The sequence below is a fragment of the Cantharellus anzutake genome (assembly GCF_015039405.1).
Source record: "Cantharellus anzutake strain C23 chromosome Unknown EI90scaffold_29, whole genome shotgun sequence".
Taxonomy (NCBI): domain Eukaryota; kingdom Fungi; phylum Basidiomycota; class Agaricomycetes; order Cantharellales; family Hydnaceae; genus Cantharellus; species Cantharellus anzutake.
The window spans coordinates 698939-717607 of record NW_024066979.1 but is presented as its reverse complement, the minus strand read 5'-3'; the positions used below and the strand labels follow the sequence as shown (position 1 = coordinate 717607).

The window sequence follows — 18669 nt, the reverse complement described above, 5'->3', positions numbered from 1 at the left end:
ATGGACATGGTGAGTCCGGAAGGAGAGAGGCAGTAACCGAGATATTCCGTAGTGTCCGTATGGAACTCGCATTTCTTCGGATTGGCGTATAGGCCGTGTTTGCGGAGTCTCCTAAGAACTTCTCGGACATGCTCCTGATGCGAAGCCATGTCTTCCGAGTAGGTAAGGATGTCGTCTAGGTAGACTACCACAGAAACGTCCAGGAGGTCGGCAAAGATCGTGTTTACGAATCGCTGGAAAGCCGCAGGTGCATTCGTGAGACCGAATGGCATGACAAGCCACTCATAGGAACCATAGCGCGTGCGGAAGGAAGTCTTCCATTCGTCGCCTGCTGCGATGCGAACCAGGTGGTAGGCATGCCGGAGGTCGAGTCTGGTATAGACCGTGGCATGGCTAGGTGCGTCAAGGAGGTCGGAAATGCGGGGAAGTGGGTAGCGATCCTTTTTGGTGATCTTGTTCAGCCCTCGGAAGTCGACGCAAAGACGGAGGGATCCGTCTTTCTTGCGGACGAAGAGGACCGGTGCCGCGTGAGCGGAGGTAGCGGGACGGATGAAACCGGAGGCCAGGTGCTCATCTAAGAACGCCCGGAGGGCCTCGAGTTCCGAAGGAGAGAGAGAGTACATGGTACCCAAGGGTGGGGAGGTGCCTTCCTCAAGGTCGATCTTTAGGTCGTGCTCACGGTGCGGTGCCAGCGTCGAGGCCTTGCTCTTACTGAACACGTCCGCGAACTCGTGATACTCCTTCGGAACGGCCGAGAGGTCGACGGAATCGGTGTGGGGAGAGGCAGCCCTCAAGTGGCTTTCCTCGGAAGGGATGGTTAGGCTGAAGGATACCGATCCTTCGAGTCGGCAAGCCTTCGCGAATGCGGAACGGCTGACGAACTCGATAGATGGTAATGGAGGAGTAGCAGCCCGTGACTGAGGTGCTGGCGAAACATCAGATGGTTGGATGTCGGACGACGGCAGTGTTGCCGGAGACGACGGGGGAGAGCTCGGAGTGACTGTCTTGGTAGGTTCGGAAGTTCGGAACGTGATACTGCTTGAGACCCAGTCAATCAACGGATTGTAGCGGGTAAGCCAGTTGTGTCCTAGGACTAGGGAACATGATCCATCCAGCGATGTGACAAAGAAAGTCGTGGGGGTGATGTTTCCGGAAGCGAAGCGGAGGGGAATATCAACGGCACGGGTTATGATTGAGTTGGTGCTACCGTCGAATAGGCGTAGTTGTAGGGGTTTGATCTGGTATGTCTTCAAGGCCAGCTTTTTTACGAAGGTGTCGTCGATGAAGCAGTCCGAAGACCCAGAATCTACGAGTGCGGGTACGTTCTCATAGGAGCGGAAAGGTTTATTTTGTGTCCTACTATTGGACGGAGGAGAAACAGGAGGAGAAAAAGAAGAAGCGAAGCGGAGAGAGGTGGATCGATCTACGGAAGTAGTCGGAGGGGGTGGAGGAGAGAGTGGTACATCAACAACACTATCTACAACGGGTAGAACATTGCCCGAAGGGTCAACATTGAAAGGAGAAAATAGACCATTTGAGAGAGAAAAGGAAACGGGAATGTGGAGGGAGGATAGGTCGGAAATGGAAGACGCGTTTAAACGCACTTCTTTGAGCGCACGGAAGGAAGGATCGCAACCCCCGGTCCGTGCGGAGTCCACGGGGGTGCGGACTAATTTTTTGCTTCTGCGGAAGCGGATCCTTGCTCCTCGGTCTGGGCCGAACGGGCCTTAGATGCGCGAGAAGAAGACTTGGGACAATCCTTGACCATATGGCCAGACTGACCGCAGAACATACAAAGTTTCTCGTCGAGGCGGCGCTTACGCTCTTGTGGCGTGAGCTTGCCGTTGTCTCCGAGTTTAGAAGAGAGGTCCGGTTTAACGGAGCTGGCCTCGGACTTCTTGTTGTCCTTCGGAGGCCTACTACCGGAAGCGGAGTTGAAAGAGGAGGAGGAAGGGACGGGGTCGGAACGAGAAGCGGCGGTGGACTTGTCGAAGACGTTAGAGGAAGAGGGTTTCGCGTGACGTGTAACTTCCGATTTACGCTCCCAATAGCGCACATCGAGAGTTTGGGACAGGGTGCGAAGCTCAGAGAGAGTAGAGGGTTTACCTACTCTGGCAATATCATCCTTGATACGTTCCGGCAATCCGTTGTAGAAGAAACGACGAAGCGCGGCTTCTCCGTAACCGTGGAGTTGAGAGGCGTGTCGATTGAATTCGACGACGTATTTGTTGATGTGGTGTCCGTCCTTCATGTCTAACGTCATTAGTTGAACCTCGGCGTCACCCACAGGATCGTGAGGGCCGAAGTTAGTTTGAAGTTCGTTAACGAACTCTTGATAGTCGTTCATCCATCACGGACGAAGCGTGGAATTCTGGTCGAATAACAGGTCCGGCTCAAACCAATCGAGGGCCATTCCCTTGAGGTAGGACTGCGCAAATATGACTTTAGCGCGGTCACTAGCGAAAGCGAGGGGACGGTCCTGGAAGTTGAGCTCGCATTGGACCAAGAATACTCGGAGTTCTCGGGGATCCTTCCCGTCAAACTGTTCGGGTTCGCGGACCTTGGTCCGGAGAGCGGAAGATGGTGGTCGTCGTCGTCGTCCGGTGTGACGAGCCAGACTGGCAATGGCTTGGGCCAATTGTGTAATGGCCACGTTGGAGGTGGGTTCGGCATCGTCGGTGGTTGGAACAGTGGGGATGGGAGGATCAGCGGGAGGAGGGTCGACGAAGTCGGGGACCTCGGAACCGAGTCCAAAGAAGTGGGCGGGATCTATGGGTTGTTCCGTGGTGTCTCCGAAGTCGGAGTCTGCGACTGGTGATCGATTCCTAGCGGGGCGCATGATCGGAGTCGATGGGAGAGGGGTTTCAAGGTTAGAAAAGCTTCGAAACTCAACTGGGTTTCTCGCCAATCGACTAGGACCAGGCTGAGAGGGTTCTGGGGAAGGTGAAGCGGAGTTGGGGACCAATGTGCGTAGTTGCGAACGAGTGCGAAGGACTTTTGGTGCCATACAAGACGTGTACTAGTCAGGGAGCAGATAAATACTGTCAGAGACCAGATTTAAGACGAAGGAATGTCTCCGTAACGGGGGGCTTTGGCCTCAGCGACTTCTGCCAGGAGCGCTGTGCCTAGTGACACGTCCGTGCCCTAACTTACTGACTGGCACTTAGAACCTAGTGGGGGTAACTCTAGTTGATTTATCTGCTGGGGCGTAACCTATGTACAAGTAGTGTATATATATGGTTACAGCGGAGACGGTTCCGCAATTGGCGGAGCCGGACGGAGCGGAGCTAACGGGGTTAAGACATTAGCCGACTGAATATTACCGACGAGTCGGTTCGCGGGGTTAGCGGAAAGGCAGGCGTTAACCCAGAAACGGAAAGGAGGGATAAGCCCGAAGGTGGACTCTGCAGGGCAGGCGAGTGTATTGCCCAGCGGAGGCGGGAGTGCGCTAGCGGACGTCGGAGCTGTCCGGAAGTCTTCGGGGCTCCGTACTTAGGGAGGCGTAGGTAATAAATTGAAATGAGGGGGTGGTGACCATCGAGGGGTACCAGGAGGTTTGCGGAATACGGGGGCTCCGAGGTTGGTGAGGGGGGAGCGGAGTTAGAACGGAGGGGTCGGAGAGCCCGGAAGTCGATGGCCGGGAATGGATATGACACCTTTCACTGTCCCACTGTGAACCAGGATACTTGGCGCCACGACGATCCAAGTGTATACGTATTTTTCAAACTACCCTGAGGATGCGTGGTTTATAAAGCTTTTGGTACGCCCTTTCTCGATCCCGGAGCGAATGTTCTTCGACGACTTATGCTACCTGCATCGTGCATAGGTGGCATTTCTGACGTACGTTGTTTCCTCATTGTTCTCATAACTGTTGATGAGCGACACTTGTGATCTCGGAGCTGGACTATGAGTAATGACTCAGTCTCAGCCAATATGCGTGAAGAACTAGATATATTACCTATGAGTAATGACTAGAGGTAATATACATAATATAAGTTACAATGATAAAGCAATGAGGGAATGTAACTAACTAACCTCAGTCTCAGCCAATATGCGTGAAGAACTGAGGGAAAAGGAAATGAATTCAAATGAATGAATATGTCCGTGGCCTGGCACGGGTTAGTCCAAAATAGGCAAAAGAAGGTGTTGTGACTAAGTAGTCACATGGTGGATTCTGGGCGAGTTGCTCTCCCAGAATATTCCCACGCTAACGCAGGAACGTGGCTGTTCAGGTTAACTCCGCTGGAGTACCCTCATAGCACACGGTTCCTCCAACAATAACTGTCCCTGACTCACTAAGTAACGATTCTGTAGATCACTGCAATTCTTCAACATGTGAGCCTTGCACTGATTAACATCCAACTCGATGCACACACATTGCCATCTATTTAGAGGCTGTATGGCAAAAACAGTCTGGGTTCTTGAGTTTACGCAGCGCCCGGTTCTTGGGCGTAATCCATGGTATTCCTGCGCACCCCTGATCCGGAAGGTCAGAGCTGATGCTGTTCCTTAGGCATGGTAGCATATTTTCCCTTGTAACGGTTCGTAATAACTTTGGGCAATGTTTCGGCTTAGGGACGTAATTTGACGTTTTTCAAGGTTATCTCCTCCTCCTTAGTTCATATCTTCTTCATCGATCGAATCAGGAAGAGTGAGTACTGTCTCAAACTCATCACTTCACAAATTGACTAATCCTTATCCTTTCCAGTGACAAAACGGCCATGGCTTCCCCTGGTGATTGTGAGCTTCTGTCGAATTCGTGTTCGAATCCAAGCGTGTTTACTCAGTCTCCTTTGTAACAGCTGATTACAGCATTGTCCACACTGGGTGCGTTCTTGTGGGACTGCACCGACTACTCTGCGAACTGATATTCTGGCACAATGTTCAAGGCTGTGGCCTAGGTACATCAAAATTCATTTGACTTCTCCCGTTGTACTGAGGAAACGGCTTGGCGATTAGAGGTTGCAGTGAGCGCGTAAGTTAGCCTATGTGGAGGCATATTGCTAAACCATCTAGGGCGACATCGATCCTGACGGCTCATTAGGATAACACTCCGAAGTGGTAGTGTGGCGCACGGCTATCGTGGCGACGTTATTGGGTGGTGGACATCCCAAGTAAGCCGAGATTCTGAACGAGTAGCCTCATACTGACTGATCCCATCATGTAAGGCGGTAACAGACATGCTAATAGCAGGGACTATGGTGGTACTGTTATGGCGTAGTCGGACGGGGTTTCGACGGTACGTAGGAAATTGTGGAAATGGCCTTGAATCCTGACCTGGGCTCTAGGACGGACCGGGCTCTCACCTTGATGGGAATATACGCCGTGAACACTGGTTTAGTACCCTGGTATATGTCGCCCCTAACTTTCCCTTCGCACCTGAGTCTAATGATCCCCTCGTTAGTATTATGGCAATCGTAATCGAAATTATCGTATGCAAAGAGGTTCATGCGCGCGGCGTTCTCTTTCTCTGACTAGGCTCCCAGTTTCTATCTTACAAGCAAACGGTCCATTTCATTTATCTGTTCTTCAGCACGGTAAGGATATTTTGGGTCAGAACAAACTGTTTCTAAGTGCAATTGTTCAGTCATTAGGTGGGGTATATACCTTCACACTCCTTGCTAAGTGGGTAGTCAACCCCGGTGTCGAAGATCTATTCATCTGACCTTCTCAGTTTAAACGCGCGAAATCGCATGCGGTCATGCCTTCACCCAAAAGAAGGTGAAGCTATCCATCAATCTCTTTTCCTCACCGGATTCCTTGCTCGGGTAAGAGCGGTGATGTGCCCAACGTTATTATAGCTTACCTCAGTTCAGAGCCTGCAAACAGAGGCCGGATCAATTCCCCCGCCTTCGAGTGGTAATTACTCTGGCGATCCGCATATCAAGGTGCAGGTGCATCAAGGTGCGCAGCATGATTCCTACTCCATAGCCATGGTTTCTGATCCTATCCCTCAAATGTAGAGGCTATGACAAGTGATGATATACCGATGATACCGCATAACCTCTCATCACGCTTCATAGAACCATAGAGGAAGTCGTTTATTAGCTAGACATTACATATTATATAACATTGTTTCCAAACACCACCCGTGATTTGCTTACCAGTATTTTGGATTCATCATACACCTTCATAATGAATGATCATGATTTTGGTCGCAACGCCTCACCAATTATCTAGCTCAGAGAGGATATCTCGGACTTTCTGCCTCCGTGACTTGCGTGCGCCTGTCTTGTCCCTATCTCATAGGATGAACTTCACTGTTGGCCAGCAGTACGTATACCATCAAGTCTGATAACTCCACTTGACTTACACCCTAATGCAAGGCCAGCTGCGGATTGAGTGCATTGGGGTTCTACCGAGTTGCCTTGTTGTGAGTCGAGAGTCGAGCATCGGGATAGTCAGCAGGGGATCAAATGCGAGCAGAAGCTAACTCGTATTGTTGTTGTACAAAATATCTACAGCATTTACAGTCAACGTGGAATTTTATTACTAGTTTGCGCCGGAAAATATCAACTTTCCACCGGGTCTAATTGACATACAACTGCTATTTGTCAGAGTAATACTCCAACGTAGCGTGTGAGATAAGTCACCCACCATACAACTGACAATCTAGGTAGACATTTGCTTTGCATCCAGAAATGGTTGCTCCATCCAGCCACCCGCCCTTTACACCCACACCCCTATACCACTGCCATCCTCCACACCATACCAGTCAATCTCCCGATTTTCTGCTGAAGGAAGTTCAGTTGCAAGCCAGGTGTTATCCATGCGGTTGAAGAGAGTCCAAAGCAGTGCATCTTTCCCCTTGTCAGGAGGGATTTTCAGCGTTTTGAAAATTTTCATACGGAGTAGGCGGATTGGCATGCTAGGAAGGACCCGAAGGGTAGCAACGCTCTCAGGGACCATGTCAGCTGTGAGGACATTTGATGAAGGGTGTTTTTTGGGAAGTTGATGGAGGTGTAGGGCTTGGCGAGATCAACAAATTTCGGAGAGTTTTGGAAAGTCCAGCCGCACTCACTTATCATCCGGTCGGCCATTGTACCCTTTGGGGCAGGTTTAGTGACGTCTGGACGTCCATGTTCTGGAGATCCAATTATGAGTCACGCAAGACAGAAAACGCAAATTCATCAAACTCACTCTGACACAGCGCTTCCCATTGAGGATGCTCTCGTTTACGAAGGTCTTCATCTTCAATAGAGTTTGCTATATAAGATAGATAGAAGAGCTCAGCGTCACGTCGCTCGAATGTTCGAATCTGAGGCCATCAATGACAAGACGTCCAAGCAGCAAGATCAATATCTTACTTCTCCTCCGTCGAGAGTTCTAAGCGAGGGGAGACGGGCGATAATAAATGCTCGAACAGTCGAGTCCTCCACTTGTGACGATTATAGCTCAGTAGCTGGCGGTCAATAATTGAAGTCGGTTCACGTACCAGCAGTAATAGGATTACCAGTAATTCCAAGTGACTCCAAGGCGGGGCACCACTCTCCAACAGCATCGACTGACATCCATGAGGATAACATGTTGGAGCTCAGGACGAGGTGTTTCAGGTTCCCGAGAGGACTCGAGGTGTTCCGAGGTATTTCAACGAAAGCGTTGGATGACAGGCTCACATGGCGGAGACTGCGCATGAAACGAGTCGAAAGACGATCATCATCTTCTCATCATCTGCTCACTTTGTAATGCCCGATACAGCCTCCGTAATGTTGACCCAGTCACTTAACAAGTTTCCGTCCAAAAAGACCAGCCTCAGAGTGGATACAAGCGAGGAGCTCAGCTTCCAAGGACCCAGCCTCTGCAATCTATTGAAGCCCAATTGAAGGGCCTCTAGTTTTGGGAAAGCTGGAGCAATGTACGGGAGCTGCTTGCCATTCACCCGGCGTCAATCTCTGAGGGCTGAGGAAACTAACCTCCTCCCATGACATTAAAGTGTCATTAAGCCTCAATTCGGTCACCCGTGATGATGTTTCCGGCAGAGGGGACGTCAGTGTCTGGAAACGATTCCGGCTGGAAAGCGGAATGAAACGTATTGGTAAATGCGCAGTGTAAAGACCTACTCGAGACTCAGGGACTTCAAAGCGGGTAAAAAGCTCATAGCAACTAAGATGGAGTTCCAGCCCGTAAACAAATTCTTGGATAGGTTCAAGCCCTGTACATCTTCACGGTCCCCATCAGTTGTACTGGGGAAGGACAAAAGCTAAATGTTGCTCACTTCGACACCATCTCCGCAATTCATCGTCTGCTTCTATGCTGGAGACACCCTCTCCATCAAGGCTGAGTTCCTTGAGCTTCTCGATACGAGAGAATTTCTGCCGTACGCGATCGAAATTGGGCGCTTCGATCTCAATCGTACCTAGCAGAAAAACCTCTGCAGTATTGGGGGCCAGTTTTTCCTCATGGGCATTGAGGCCGCTAAGGTATTTGTCTTCTAGTGCGCGACGGAAAGTTACACCAAACGAAGTCTCCGCTGTCTGGCGAATGAATGATCCAGCGCCAGGAATGCTAGAGGTTGAAAGGTCAGAAGTATTCTAGCCCAATACCAATACGCGGCTCACCTACACTGAAAGTATACCTTTCCGTTATGTTCGCCACTATGTTTGCCCCTGTTAGGATCATCCCATTCGACGCCCAGCCAGGTACCTTTAGTCCTTTCGACTTCTCCCGTGTAACAAACGGTCCCAAGAGACCCTGAATGGCTGAGACGAGATCCAACACCCATTGATCGCTTGCAAGCCAGAAACAGATGCTGAGGGAATTTACCCGGAATTTGCCAGCTCTTGTACAACGTGGTGCCGATCTACTTCCGATTCTTGAGATCGGCTCGTTCGACACCCCTCTTTGAGTCAAAATTTTCCCTTCAGTTGCGATATTGATTGCATTGAAGCCCCTCTAGAGACAAATAGTATGTTAGAATGGCTTTCGTGTTCCCTTTCGCCATTGTACTCGACGACTCCCCGCCGGTGTTCTCTGGTGCTAGGAACATGACAATAGATGCCAACCGATGCGATTTTGGCTTGTAAAAGGGGGGTTGCTTTGGCCAAAAACATCTTATGCAGGTTGTGCGCTCTTCATGTCTGCTCAGAGAAGAGAAGTAAACGCCGAAGTTGGGGATTGCCACTTACGGCGCTTGCACATATCCAATAGCTAGGCTATATTTACTTGGGCGCACAGTGGGCATGAGCGCATTTTCCATTATCACATAAGTCACAACAACTGATCCCACTCTCACTAAAGCAGCAGGTCTTTTACTAGGTGGCATCATGGTCTGCCTTCATCTTTTCCGTCTTTAAGTTGATTGTGGCTAACTTGAGCCCCTTCCAACTGATTTCAGCCTGTTGTCGATCCAGAATGGCAAGGTAGGGTGGCGTCTACCCTAGCCCATGTCATTAGAGCGATAAAGTTTCTGAGGTGCTTCTAATGCGACCTTTTGTCTCAAGGGGCTCGAATTTCCTGGTCTAGAGACTGGTTGTCTTTTTTTCCATCGCCACGGTTGGAAAAGTGTGGGAGACACGGGTCTCCTATCTGATCTCGCCGCTTGACCTGGTTTCACCAGAGCTTCTCGTCCCACTTAGTGCGTTGGCTTACAGAGTTCTTGTGCTTAAGCCCCTAAATCCCTTGATGCCTCCCATCGGTGTCAATGGCCACACTCCTGCTTGTTAGCTATGTGTGTAACCCTCGACTTGAAAAATGGTTTTGATATCCGAGCGTTGCTTGGTTGTACTCGTCCGGCACTTCTACCGGTGCACACACACCTACGCACGGTTTGAACCACCCGAGGATGCGACTATCATGGATTCCAGATAGTGGTTCCGGCGTGCAGACGCTCCTCTCCGCATGAGTTAAAGGTGTTCATCAGTAGGCCCGTCATAATTTCTCTTCCGATAGGTTCCAACGGATGATGAGGGCGTCCCCAAGCCTTCCACTTCCAGTCCTGGTACAAGGGGGGCGCACGTACCCCCTTTCCAGCGGACTAACGCGCACATAACTCAATAGCAACCTTCGGTGGAGGGCGCTCAGCACTGATCACCCTTCCGAGTTAACGACTGAGAAAAGTGAAGTTCGTACTCGTACCAGGGACGTATGCGAAGAACCATGGGCCATTTGCTGGTTCCTCGAAGCTGGAAGCACCAGATCCCCGCCCTATAGCATAGCTCGGAATGTGTCGAACTTGCCGTCCCAACGATACGATTCTTAAACCCCATGCGCTCCAACCTCGTTAAAGGGTTGGCCACTCACCCTTACAGCTTCCATGATTTTTCTGGTTATCAAGATCGGCTACTTTTCTTTTCTTCTCTGCCGTGATTATGGTCAAAGAATATGAGTCGGAGATTGGGAAGCACCGAATACCCACCCTCAGCAGATTTCTCCACTTGATCTTGCTTAGAAAGTTCCGTCGTACTGTATGGTTTATCCAGAGAAATACTGGAGTGCGTTTTACGAGGTCTGCGTTGCGTCTCGTCGCTAACCATGGTATTATCTTGTGTTTTGGCTATGTGCCCAGCCGCAAAACTTGATGAATGACGTTTTTTCAGCGCCGCTTTGTTGCCTTCATTCTGTTGTGAAGCCATCGCCGTTTCTTGAGTGGTCAGCCACTCTATTTCATGAAGTTCCCGCTGGCTCACATAATTGAATCTTCCCGCAGATGTGGCTAAGTCAGCACTTGCGGGATGCTGTGTACGTAGATCTCGTTTCTAAGTGTACGAGTTAGTGATGTTGGAGTGGCTGATTACAGATCCCGTCTCGAACGAATGGGGGGAATACCCCGAGCTTCGAATCATGATGGGTCACACACATCGCCGTGTCTCCATCGGCATACGCACGCGATGGCTCAGAAGTAAGGAGAGCGACGCCATACATCGAACCACACATCTAAGCCCGGAAAAATGCGCTTCCAAGAGAACTCCCCCGTCGCCCAGGACCCTCGCGGTCTTGACAACGCAGTGCCTCAGCAATGGTCCATCAGCATTTCAGCGTATATAAGCAGGCACTACTAGATGAGATCCCTCGCGGAGCTGCGCTCTTTCACCTCTGTACAGTCATGACCGATATGGAGTTCACACTCTCCAACACAAGCCTACGGAATACTCAAATACACGCACCCAATGGGTCGATACTCTACACGATCATGTCCGAGACACATTTTTTCCACGCGGACAACACGACTGTGTCGCGTGTCGTCGATGGACAACTTGTCGAGATCGTCAAATTCGAATGGCATGATGCATCGGGAAAAGATGTGATGATGATGCGGGGGAGTGGGAAGATGTTGGTTAAGGATTATCTGCTGCCCAAGGGAACGTTCTCGAGGTCAGTAGCCTCAACCGTTATCTTGTTGGTTCAGAACCAGTTGAAGGGCATATCATCGCGTCGTAGTTCTAGGGCATTCCCAACACCTAACGGGGAATGGACGTGGAAATTGGATGGGCCCGTTGTGCGTTGATGCGCTGTTGGATGGTGATTGTCGCATTTTCTAATATTCATGGCGTCCCCAGGTACACGATCCAAGTGGGAACGTTCTGGCGCGCTACCAGAAGAACGAGCGTCTATTCGGCTCAAATAAATCTGCGACTGGAGCGCCAGCCTCACTTTTCGTCTCACCAGAGGCTTCGCAGCGATTGGATGACGTTGTGTTTGGGCTTCTCGTCATGCATAAGGAAAGGCAGAGGCAAGACAATGCAACTTCGGCGGGTGTTGCGGGCGGCCTTGCTGCTAGCGGAGCCATGTGATCATCAGCAGAGTTTCATGCGAGTTCCAGTCCCTACTAATCTGGGCGAAAGACTGCTGTATGCGTGGATCCGGATGTATTAATACTCTTCTGTACGCGTGCGCACTTGTTGCACATGTCATACAGGCAAATGACAACTTGGATCATAATGAGAGCGCAACGTATCAAGATGGCCGGCTGAATCATTCAGATGCATAAGCTGTGCAGCAGTGCGGTTTCCACGGCGAGGTCCAATGGGTGTGCAAATAAGTCGAGGCTGCAACAGTCTTTGAAAATGCGAGTCATATGGTTAATTTTATGGAAGCTGTAAAGATCCTGTCGCTAATGATTTATTTAACAGAATTTAGGCAGGGATCATCGTCGAATCCAGGACAAGGGCACATCGAAGGTAAAGATAATACGCGAACCCATTGCCGTACATACAGCCATTACGATACAAAAATAGATCTGGTGTGGAAACCAATAATGTACATGCGTCAGGGGGTCGCGGGGAATAAGATAGAATTAAAGAAAGCTCCGTGACCACAAATATCAAACACGACACCTTTGTTGCTTCACCCATCACTGATTCACAGGCAAGTGTATCCACCCTGCAGACTGGCTGTGAAGACAAAATGGAGCGGAGATGGCATCACTCACGTCAATAACCAACTCTGATCCCGTCGTAAACTTCGAGGCATCTGACGCGAGGAGTACCGCTGCACCTTTCAAGTCCTCTGGCAAGCCTAGCCTTTTCATGGGCGTACCACGGATCCATTCGTCCAACATACCCCTCCCGTACTTTTCCACTATCGGACCTGTCATCGATGTCTCGATGTATCCTGGACTGATCGCGTTCACGCGAATCTGGTGTTCTGCCCATTCGCATGCAAGCGACGCAGCCATCTGCCGGACGGCCGCCTTAGATGCATTGTACGGCATCTGAAGTTGTGGCCAGTTTACAATCTAATTTTCAAGGTCCACGAGTGAAAATCGGAAATGATGCACTCGTGATAAACTTACTCTTCCACTCATACTTGAAATGAAGATTATTGACCCGCCTGTGCCTAATGCCATCATATGTTGGGCGGCTGCGCGAGCGCAGTAGAATGAGCCGTGCACGTTTACGTTGTAAAGGGACTTCATCCGCTCCGAAGGATACCTATTTAGGCGCTCTAAAAACATTTAAATTACGACTGGATAGTCAACGTACTCGAACGATGAATAGTTGTGGACAACACCTGGCGACATCCGAAATAAATTAGAGCTCCGCTAAGTTTCAAAAACGAAATGCAGACGCTGTAGGACTCACCGGCTGCGGTAAGTATGCAATCAATCTTTCCCCACTTTTCCACAATTTTCCCCATACTCTCCTGGACGGCACGCTCGTCCGTAACATTCAGCGGGTAAGCCACCACTTCAACTGGGCCTATACCCTTCTCAGTAGCCCATTCCGAGAGATTTGTGGCAGCGGCCTCCGTGGCGTCAGGTGAAAGATCGACAAGGGCAACCCTGGTGCTTCCACTGCGTGGGCATAAACCAATGCGAAACGTAAGGTGACCAAAGTTAAATGGAATACACCTGGATACAAACGACTCAATGAAAGCCTCGGCGAAACTGTAGCCTAAACCCCTTGCTGCGCCGGTAATGACGCAGACCTGCATAAACACAGTAGCGGATGAGTAAGACGACGAGAGCTGCAAAAGTCGAATATTGGAGCCATTATCTATGGCCCCAAGTACGAACTTTATCCTCCAGACTGAGTGTCTCAAGTGTCCGACAAAGAGGGTAAGTCTTCGCCACATTATTGAGGCTACTGCGGGATGAAACAAGACGTCGAGAAGGAGCCAAGACCGCCGAGCGAGTTTGCGCTCCCCGAATCGCAGGCCCGAGACAGATAGAATTCAGTGTTCTGGCCGCCGAGAGGATTCGATACATATCCCCTCGAGTGGAGTGTAGTAAGGAAGCAAGCATGTGGTTCAATGGACTAAGAGGAGATGAAGCGGCTTGCAGTCAGGACAGAGTACAAATAGTGAAGTAAGGCACAGGGAAGAAAGGGGCTCGCTTGCTGTACTAGGTAGTGATGCATATTATTTACCACCACGAAGCGGAAGTGTGTCGGAAGTGTGAGGTGTCTCAAAGATGACGTCTGGGTGGGTGACGACTCCGACCGCCGCTGGTGTAAGGTTCATCTGACGACACAAGGCGGAGATGCTGTGAATGTTGGAAACTGGTACTCCAACGGACTGAAGCAGCTCCGAAGACAACACCCTAATAGAGCAGGTCTGCTCTTGGGTCGACTGATTTAGACCTCAAAACCCTGAGGTCAAACAAACATCAATATTGCTGTGCGGGATCATCGCCATCGGATCTCCGGTTTAGCGCCGGATCACGTGAGGACTTCTCGTCAAGTCCCTGAAAGGCAAACAGGGCGACACCCACGTCTGTTGGACATCCCTCCTGGTTCCTCATCATCTAGTAGGCTGAAGGGCCTTTTCTTGATATGTTCTGGAAGTAAATTGGGTCGTTTCTCGAGTCCCAGGCGAAAGCGCGCTAATTACTGTTCAAACACAGGAGATTTGCATTCCAGCAGACGTCGAGCATCGATACTCTCCTGGATAGGGAGGATGCTGACCTTGAGTCTATTCTGGATGACGATGATCTCTTAAGTGAATGCAAGAGCCAGAACACGCGTCTGATTGACTATTTCCAACGAACGGATGTCCTACGCAAGCTTCTCGGTTATGCATCAGGAGAGATCGAAGGGGATGGTATGGGACGCTTCAAGTGAGTGAATCGTGCCACTATAAACCCCTTATTTTCGCACTATCTCTACAAGCACCCGGCCTTTATGTGCGTGAACCGCGCGCTTTTGGTCATGTTCCCCAACCATTCAATACCCAGAGTTTGACTCTTGCTCACATAGATACCCACATGTGTCGACAGAAGTTCTATGTTGCGAGATATGGTCTATTGTTGAGACCTGTGTGCGAGAGTCGGAGCAACTCCTTGTCCCATTCTGGGACGCCATCCTGGATACCCCCCCTCAACAATTAACCCAGAAGCCATTACTGGCTTCTCACTTCACAAAGATCAATGCAGTCTTCATGTCTAAAAAGCCCAAGGAGGTTGTTCCACTCTCTGTGTGCAAGTCGCACTTCATCTTGTTGACGATTATTCACAGATGCTAGACTTCATTACAAGCCAACCTTCCATACTTGAACGGTTAATGAGGCATCTAGAGACGCCTGCAATTGTTGATCTATTATTTCGCATGCTGCAGACGGATGACGCTTCTGGCGGCTCTGACGTTGTTGAGGTTCGTGATATGCCTCCTATGCAATGGGTGGCCGTCTCATCCCAGCTTCGTCCCCCAGTGGTTGTCCTCGCAAGGTTTCATGCAGAAACTTGTCTCACTACTGTCACCACGTCATCCTCCTGATCTACATGCCATCGTTGCGGAGATTCTCAAAGGAATCATTGTCATGTGTGCACCTTCCCCTGCTAACGCGAACGAGAGCCAAGTCGTCTTAGTGGCGAACCGATTCCCACGTCAACTAGTGTCGAAAGACCTGATTCAGAGCCTCGTAGGCTTCATGCTTGATGATGCACCGGAAAGACGAACCAGCATTCGCAGCGTGTCTGCAATTCCACATTCGAACGCAACGCGTGAGAATGATGACGATGTTCAATCCGATTCTGAGTCACTATCCTCGGGCTCTGAATATCATTCCGCGACTTCAACGGGTACCGAACGATCAACTTCATCTCTCCTCCACGTCGCTTCAGTCATCATTGAGCTCATGCGCAAAAATAATTCAGACTTCTTCGAGCCGTATTTATTTCACACACTCCGTCATCGTTTAATCCAAGTTCAGCAACAGTATATTCCCACAATAATTAGAACGACTTCGGACCCCCAAAAGCGTGCAGGGGAGGATCGCGAAATATTAGAACAGAATATGGATAGTATGGTTGATCAAATGGGGATCGTCCACTTTGGTGGTCTGCTGGAGATATTGAGCGACCGGCTATCCCAGTTTCAGGCCTTGCTCAAGAGCCCTCGCTCATTTGTGAGTCGTCACACTGCACTGACATTTTTGCATGGGGCTCATATATTCTAACATGGAGAACGGCCCAATATTGACGACAGTCGGCGAGGTTGTGCCGCTCACACTCGAGCGGTTTCGTATATGTGAGCTATATGCTGAGCTCCTTCATTGTTCAAACATGTCACTCCTCAACCGTCCCGTTGGTTATGGCCCTGCATATGACGATGAGGGTCGCTTAATGGGCGGGCTGAGTGCTCTGGAGGAACTGGCACGAGTAGTATCCAATGGAGGCATGGACGATTCCCCCACACCCCCACCTCAGGTTGAAAGGCCCCCGGAAACAGAAACCGAAGAGCCAACTCCGTCACGAGACCTGCAAGCTTCTTTCGCCTCCACGGACTTGTCGGTCGGCTCCATCACATCTGGAGGTGACACAGAGTATCTTAGCAACCTGGGAGACGACAGAAGCGAAAGCGGAAGCGATGACAGTGGTCACATGGAAGAGATTAATATCCATGAGGATGGGTCCGCCGTTCGACAGCGTCGTGAACCCTTGCCACCGGCTCCTTTTGCAGTGCCGAGCCCGAGATCACAGCCCCATCCCCTTCCAGACACCGAATCATCTTCAATTTCCTCTAATGCCAATCTTTCTGCGGACAGTTCAACTCCTCAGGAACCTGTAGAAGACATTGACCCGTTTACGTTCACGGACCCGAATGAAATACCGCCGAGCCCACCATCTGATGCTACGGGCATGTCGGCCTCTATCATATCATCGGTGTCCTTAGACACGTCACGACTTATCTCAGTTAGGGATGAACCTGAAGGAATTTTGACACTTTCACGATCAAGTCCGGATCGTCCTCAAATGCCGCCCGGCGACATGTTTAAGTCACGATTCCTCGAATTGGACGTCATCTCAACCCTATTGGTATTTATTGCTTTCACCTCATTCTGACCACCATACTGAGTGTCAGTGTAGGATCTATTCTTTGATTTCCCGTTGAATAACTTTCTTCACAACGTTGTCTACGATCTACTTCACCAAATTATGACCGGGCGCATGGATAGGGCTCTCAATCGCGAACTTGTCATGGCATTGTTCCGTGAGGGTCGGTTGTTCCATCGTATCATCGAAGCACAAAGGCGTAATGACGAAGCATGGTCAGGATCCCCATAAGTTCTCCACCCTTATTTTTAGCTAATGCGGTTGCCCCAATAGCTCGAAACCGAAGGGTGTTAGACTTGGATTCATGGGACATCTGACATTAATATCCGAAGATGTCATTAGTGCACTGTCCCATTACCCCCGCGAACTGATGGAACGGCTGTCTCAGTATGCACCACAGCCAGAATGGGACCAGTATGTGTCTGGACGATTCCAGGAGACCAAGGAGCGAGACGCAAGCCAACTTGGCGGAGGGAAACCACTTATTCTATCGGCTCCATTGCGGCCCGGATTAGGAGCCATCGGAAATGCAAGGGCCGGGGGCCTGGCTGTAGATGAAGGGGATGGTTTGGCGCTTAGAGAGACGGGGACCTTCACTAAGGTTGGATCAACTAATGGAATTGGGTCTGCCCCAGTCCAGAATGTTGTTTTTGCCGCCAGAAATGAGGATGATGAAGACGATGATTCAGCCCCTACAGGTCGGGTGAGAGAATGCGTCTGATTCTTCAGTATGCATTTTCACTTATCTTTTTCGAAGTTCGCTCGATATTTGGTTCAACAGCTCAACTCGATGGCGAGCTCCCAACTTGAATCTTCATCATCTGATAATTCTGACGACGACGATGATGCCAACTGGCTCAGTGATTCTCCACAGGCTGGTGACTTTGACCTGTCCGCGGGCAACCAACCTTCCAACAATCGCAGAGCATTCGGCTCCAGTACCCGGCGGGTATTTGGGGCTGCTTTCCACGTAAGTAAAGCTCAGCATGGTTCACGTCACTCTTGACCCATTCAATGCGTCACAGGATTCATTTGCCGACTTTGAGACCGGCCCAAAGAAATTCTCGGAAGAGTATGTGAGTTGATTGGGCGTCCGAGCCATACGAACCTTGTTCACATGTTTGAAAGGATCAATTTGGTTCACTTGGTGACTCGCATGCGGGCAAAACGTCACTTAATTTCTCCGAGTTCACCGACAACTTCGCCTTCCCATCATCATCCACAAATCCAACCTTCGAGCTTGATAATGAGTTTGGCGGGCATTCACCATTAGAGGGTTTCTCGTTTGGGGGCCGCAATTCATTTGATGAAGATGACGACGGCTTTGGTGACTTCCAGACTGCGCCAATGTTGGAAGTGATTGCGAGCACAAGCGCAGACGGTATCACGCAGAGTTTGGATTCATCGCAGAACGACGATTTCGTGGACGAAGTTATTCATGGCCTATCGGCCGAGCACAGCATGAGGGGCGGAAAGGATCAAGAGGATGGCGAGCGGACACCGCGAGCAAGTAAACCACTTTTCGACGATTCGTTCGGCGAGAACTTCGAGGAGGTGAATTTGGATCCCGATACCTTTGGGTCGCGTCGGAAGAATTATTCCTATGTTTCCAGCGACGACCCTTTCATTCATCCTCCGATAGCAACATCGTCTGACGAGGTCCCGAAGTCACACGCAATGGCTGAGTTGGAGCGTTCGTTTGGGAGTGTTTCACTGGACAAAAATCAGCAAGGAAATTTGCTTGATGCCTTCAGTTTGCATGTTCAGCCATCCAAATTGGGATCGCCCACAAGAACGTTCCGTCTTGAGGATGGCGAAGACCCCGCTTCCCGATTCCCCCAATACTTCACATCTTCGCATTAAATCCGGTGTATGGTATGGACTCATTTATCCATTTTTCATCTGTATTTACCACACTGTTGTCACTATAATATCGTCATCTATGCAGCAACCGGGAGGCT

At 50.2% G+C, this 18669-nt stretch overlaps 4 protein-coding genes across 4 annotated transcripts; 2 read left to right on the top strand and 2 right to left on the bottom strand.

Moving 5' to 3' along the window:
* Positions 1–4186: 4186 nt before the first annotated feature.
* EI90DRAFT_1261064 (uncharacterized protein) lies at positions 4187–6406 on the top strand. The gene is made up of 18 exons (XM_039051612.1): positions 4187–4335; positions 4393–4461; positions 4514–4541; positions 4600–4651; positions 4709–4740; positions 4803–4827; positions 4890–4901; positions 4960–4975; positions 5045–5114; positions 5169–5239; positions 5289–5348; positions 5405–5432; positions 5487–5537; positions 5588–5625; positions 5675–5768; positions 5830–5904; positions 5964–6273; positions 6327–6406. The coding sequence occupies exons 2-17, from the start codon at positions 4400–4402 to the stop codon at positions 5970–5972; spliced, it is 723 nt and encodes a 240-aa protein (XP_038915279.1). The 5' UTR covers positions 4187–4335; positions 4393–4399; the 3' UTR covers positions 5973–6273; positions 6327–6406.
* Positions 6407–6669: 263 nt separating this feature from the next.
* On the bottom strand, positions 6670–8722 carry EI90DRAFT_3124872 (uncharacterized protein; the record flags this gene model as incomplete). The annotated part of the gene is made up of 10 exons (XM_039063763.1): positions 6670–6968; positions 7022–7084; positions 7141–7258; positions 7308–7378; positions 7436–7626; positions 7680–7864; positions 7914–8010; positions 8061–8160; positions 8216–8505; positions 8559–8722. The coding sequence occupies 10 exons, from the start codon at positions 8720–8722 to the stop codon at positions 6670–6672; spliced, it is 1578 nt and encodes a 525-aa protein (XP_038915278.1).
* Positions 8723–12297: 3575 nt separating this feature from the next.
* On the bottom strand, positions 12298–13371 carry EI90DRAFT_3145821 (uncharacterized protein; the record flags this gene model as incomplete). The annotated part of the gene is made up of 6 exons (XM_039065350.1): positions 12298–12318; positions 12368–12673; positions 12731–12869; positions 12921–12948; positions 13020–13231; positions 13301–13371. 6 exons carry the CDS (start codon positions 13369–13371, stop codon positions 12298–12300), a joined length of 777 nt encoding a protein of 258 aa, XP_038915277.1.
* A 707-nt stretch (positions 13372–14078) lies between these two features.
* EI90DRAFT_2996789 (SIT4 phosphatase-associated protein-domain-containing protein) lies at positions 14079–18657 on the top strand. Its single transcript, XM_039056222.1, has 11 exons — positions 14079–14221; positions 14282–14494; positions 14634–14835; positions 14892–15026; positions 15085–15780; positions 15839–16690; positions 16742–16923; positions 16982–17411; positions 17466–17678; positions 17734–17784; positions 17837–18657. Exons 1-11 carry the CDS (start codon positions 14211–14213, stop codon positions 18569–18571), a joined length of 3720 nt encoding a protein of 1239 aa, XP_038915276.1. The 5' UTR covers positions 14079–14210; the 3' UTR covers positions 18572–18657.
* The last annotated feature ends 12 nt before the right edge of the window (positions 18658–18669 follow it).

Excerpts from the sequence above, each read along its gene's own strand:
- EI90DRAFT_1261064 (XM_039051612.1), top strand. The coding sequence starts at position 4,400 with ATGGCAAAAACAGTCTGGGTTCTTGAGTTTACGCAGCGCCCGGTTCTT. Across the intron at positions 4,652-4,708 it reads CATCGATCGAATCAGGAAGA|TGACAAAACGGCCATGGCTT; the intron begins GTGAGTACTGTC and ends TATCCTTTCCAG. Across the intron at positions 5,538-5,587 it reads TTTATCTGTTCTTCAGCACG|TCATTAGGTGGGGTATATAC; the intron begins GTAAGGATATTT and ends GCAATTGTTCAG.
- EI90DRAFT_2996789 (XM_039056222.1), top strand. Across the intron at positions 15,027-15,084 it reads GCGGCTCTGACGTTGTTGAG|TGGTTGTCCTCGCAAGGTTT; the intron begins GTTCGTGATATG and ends TTCGTCCCCCAG. Across the intron at positions 15,781-15,838 it reads TCAAGAGCCCTCGCTCATTT|AACGGCCCAATATTGACGAC; the intron begins GTGAGTCGTCAC and ends TCTAACATGGAG.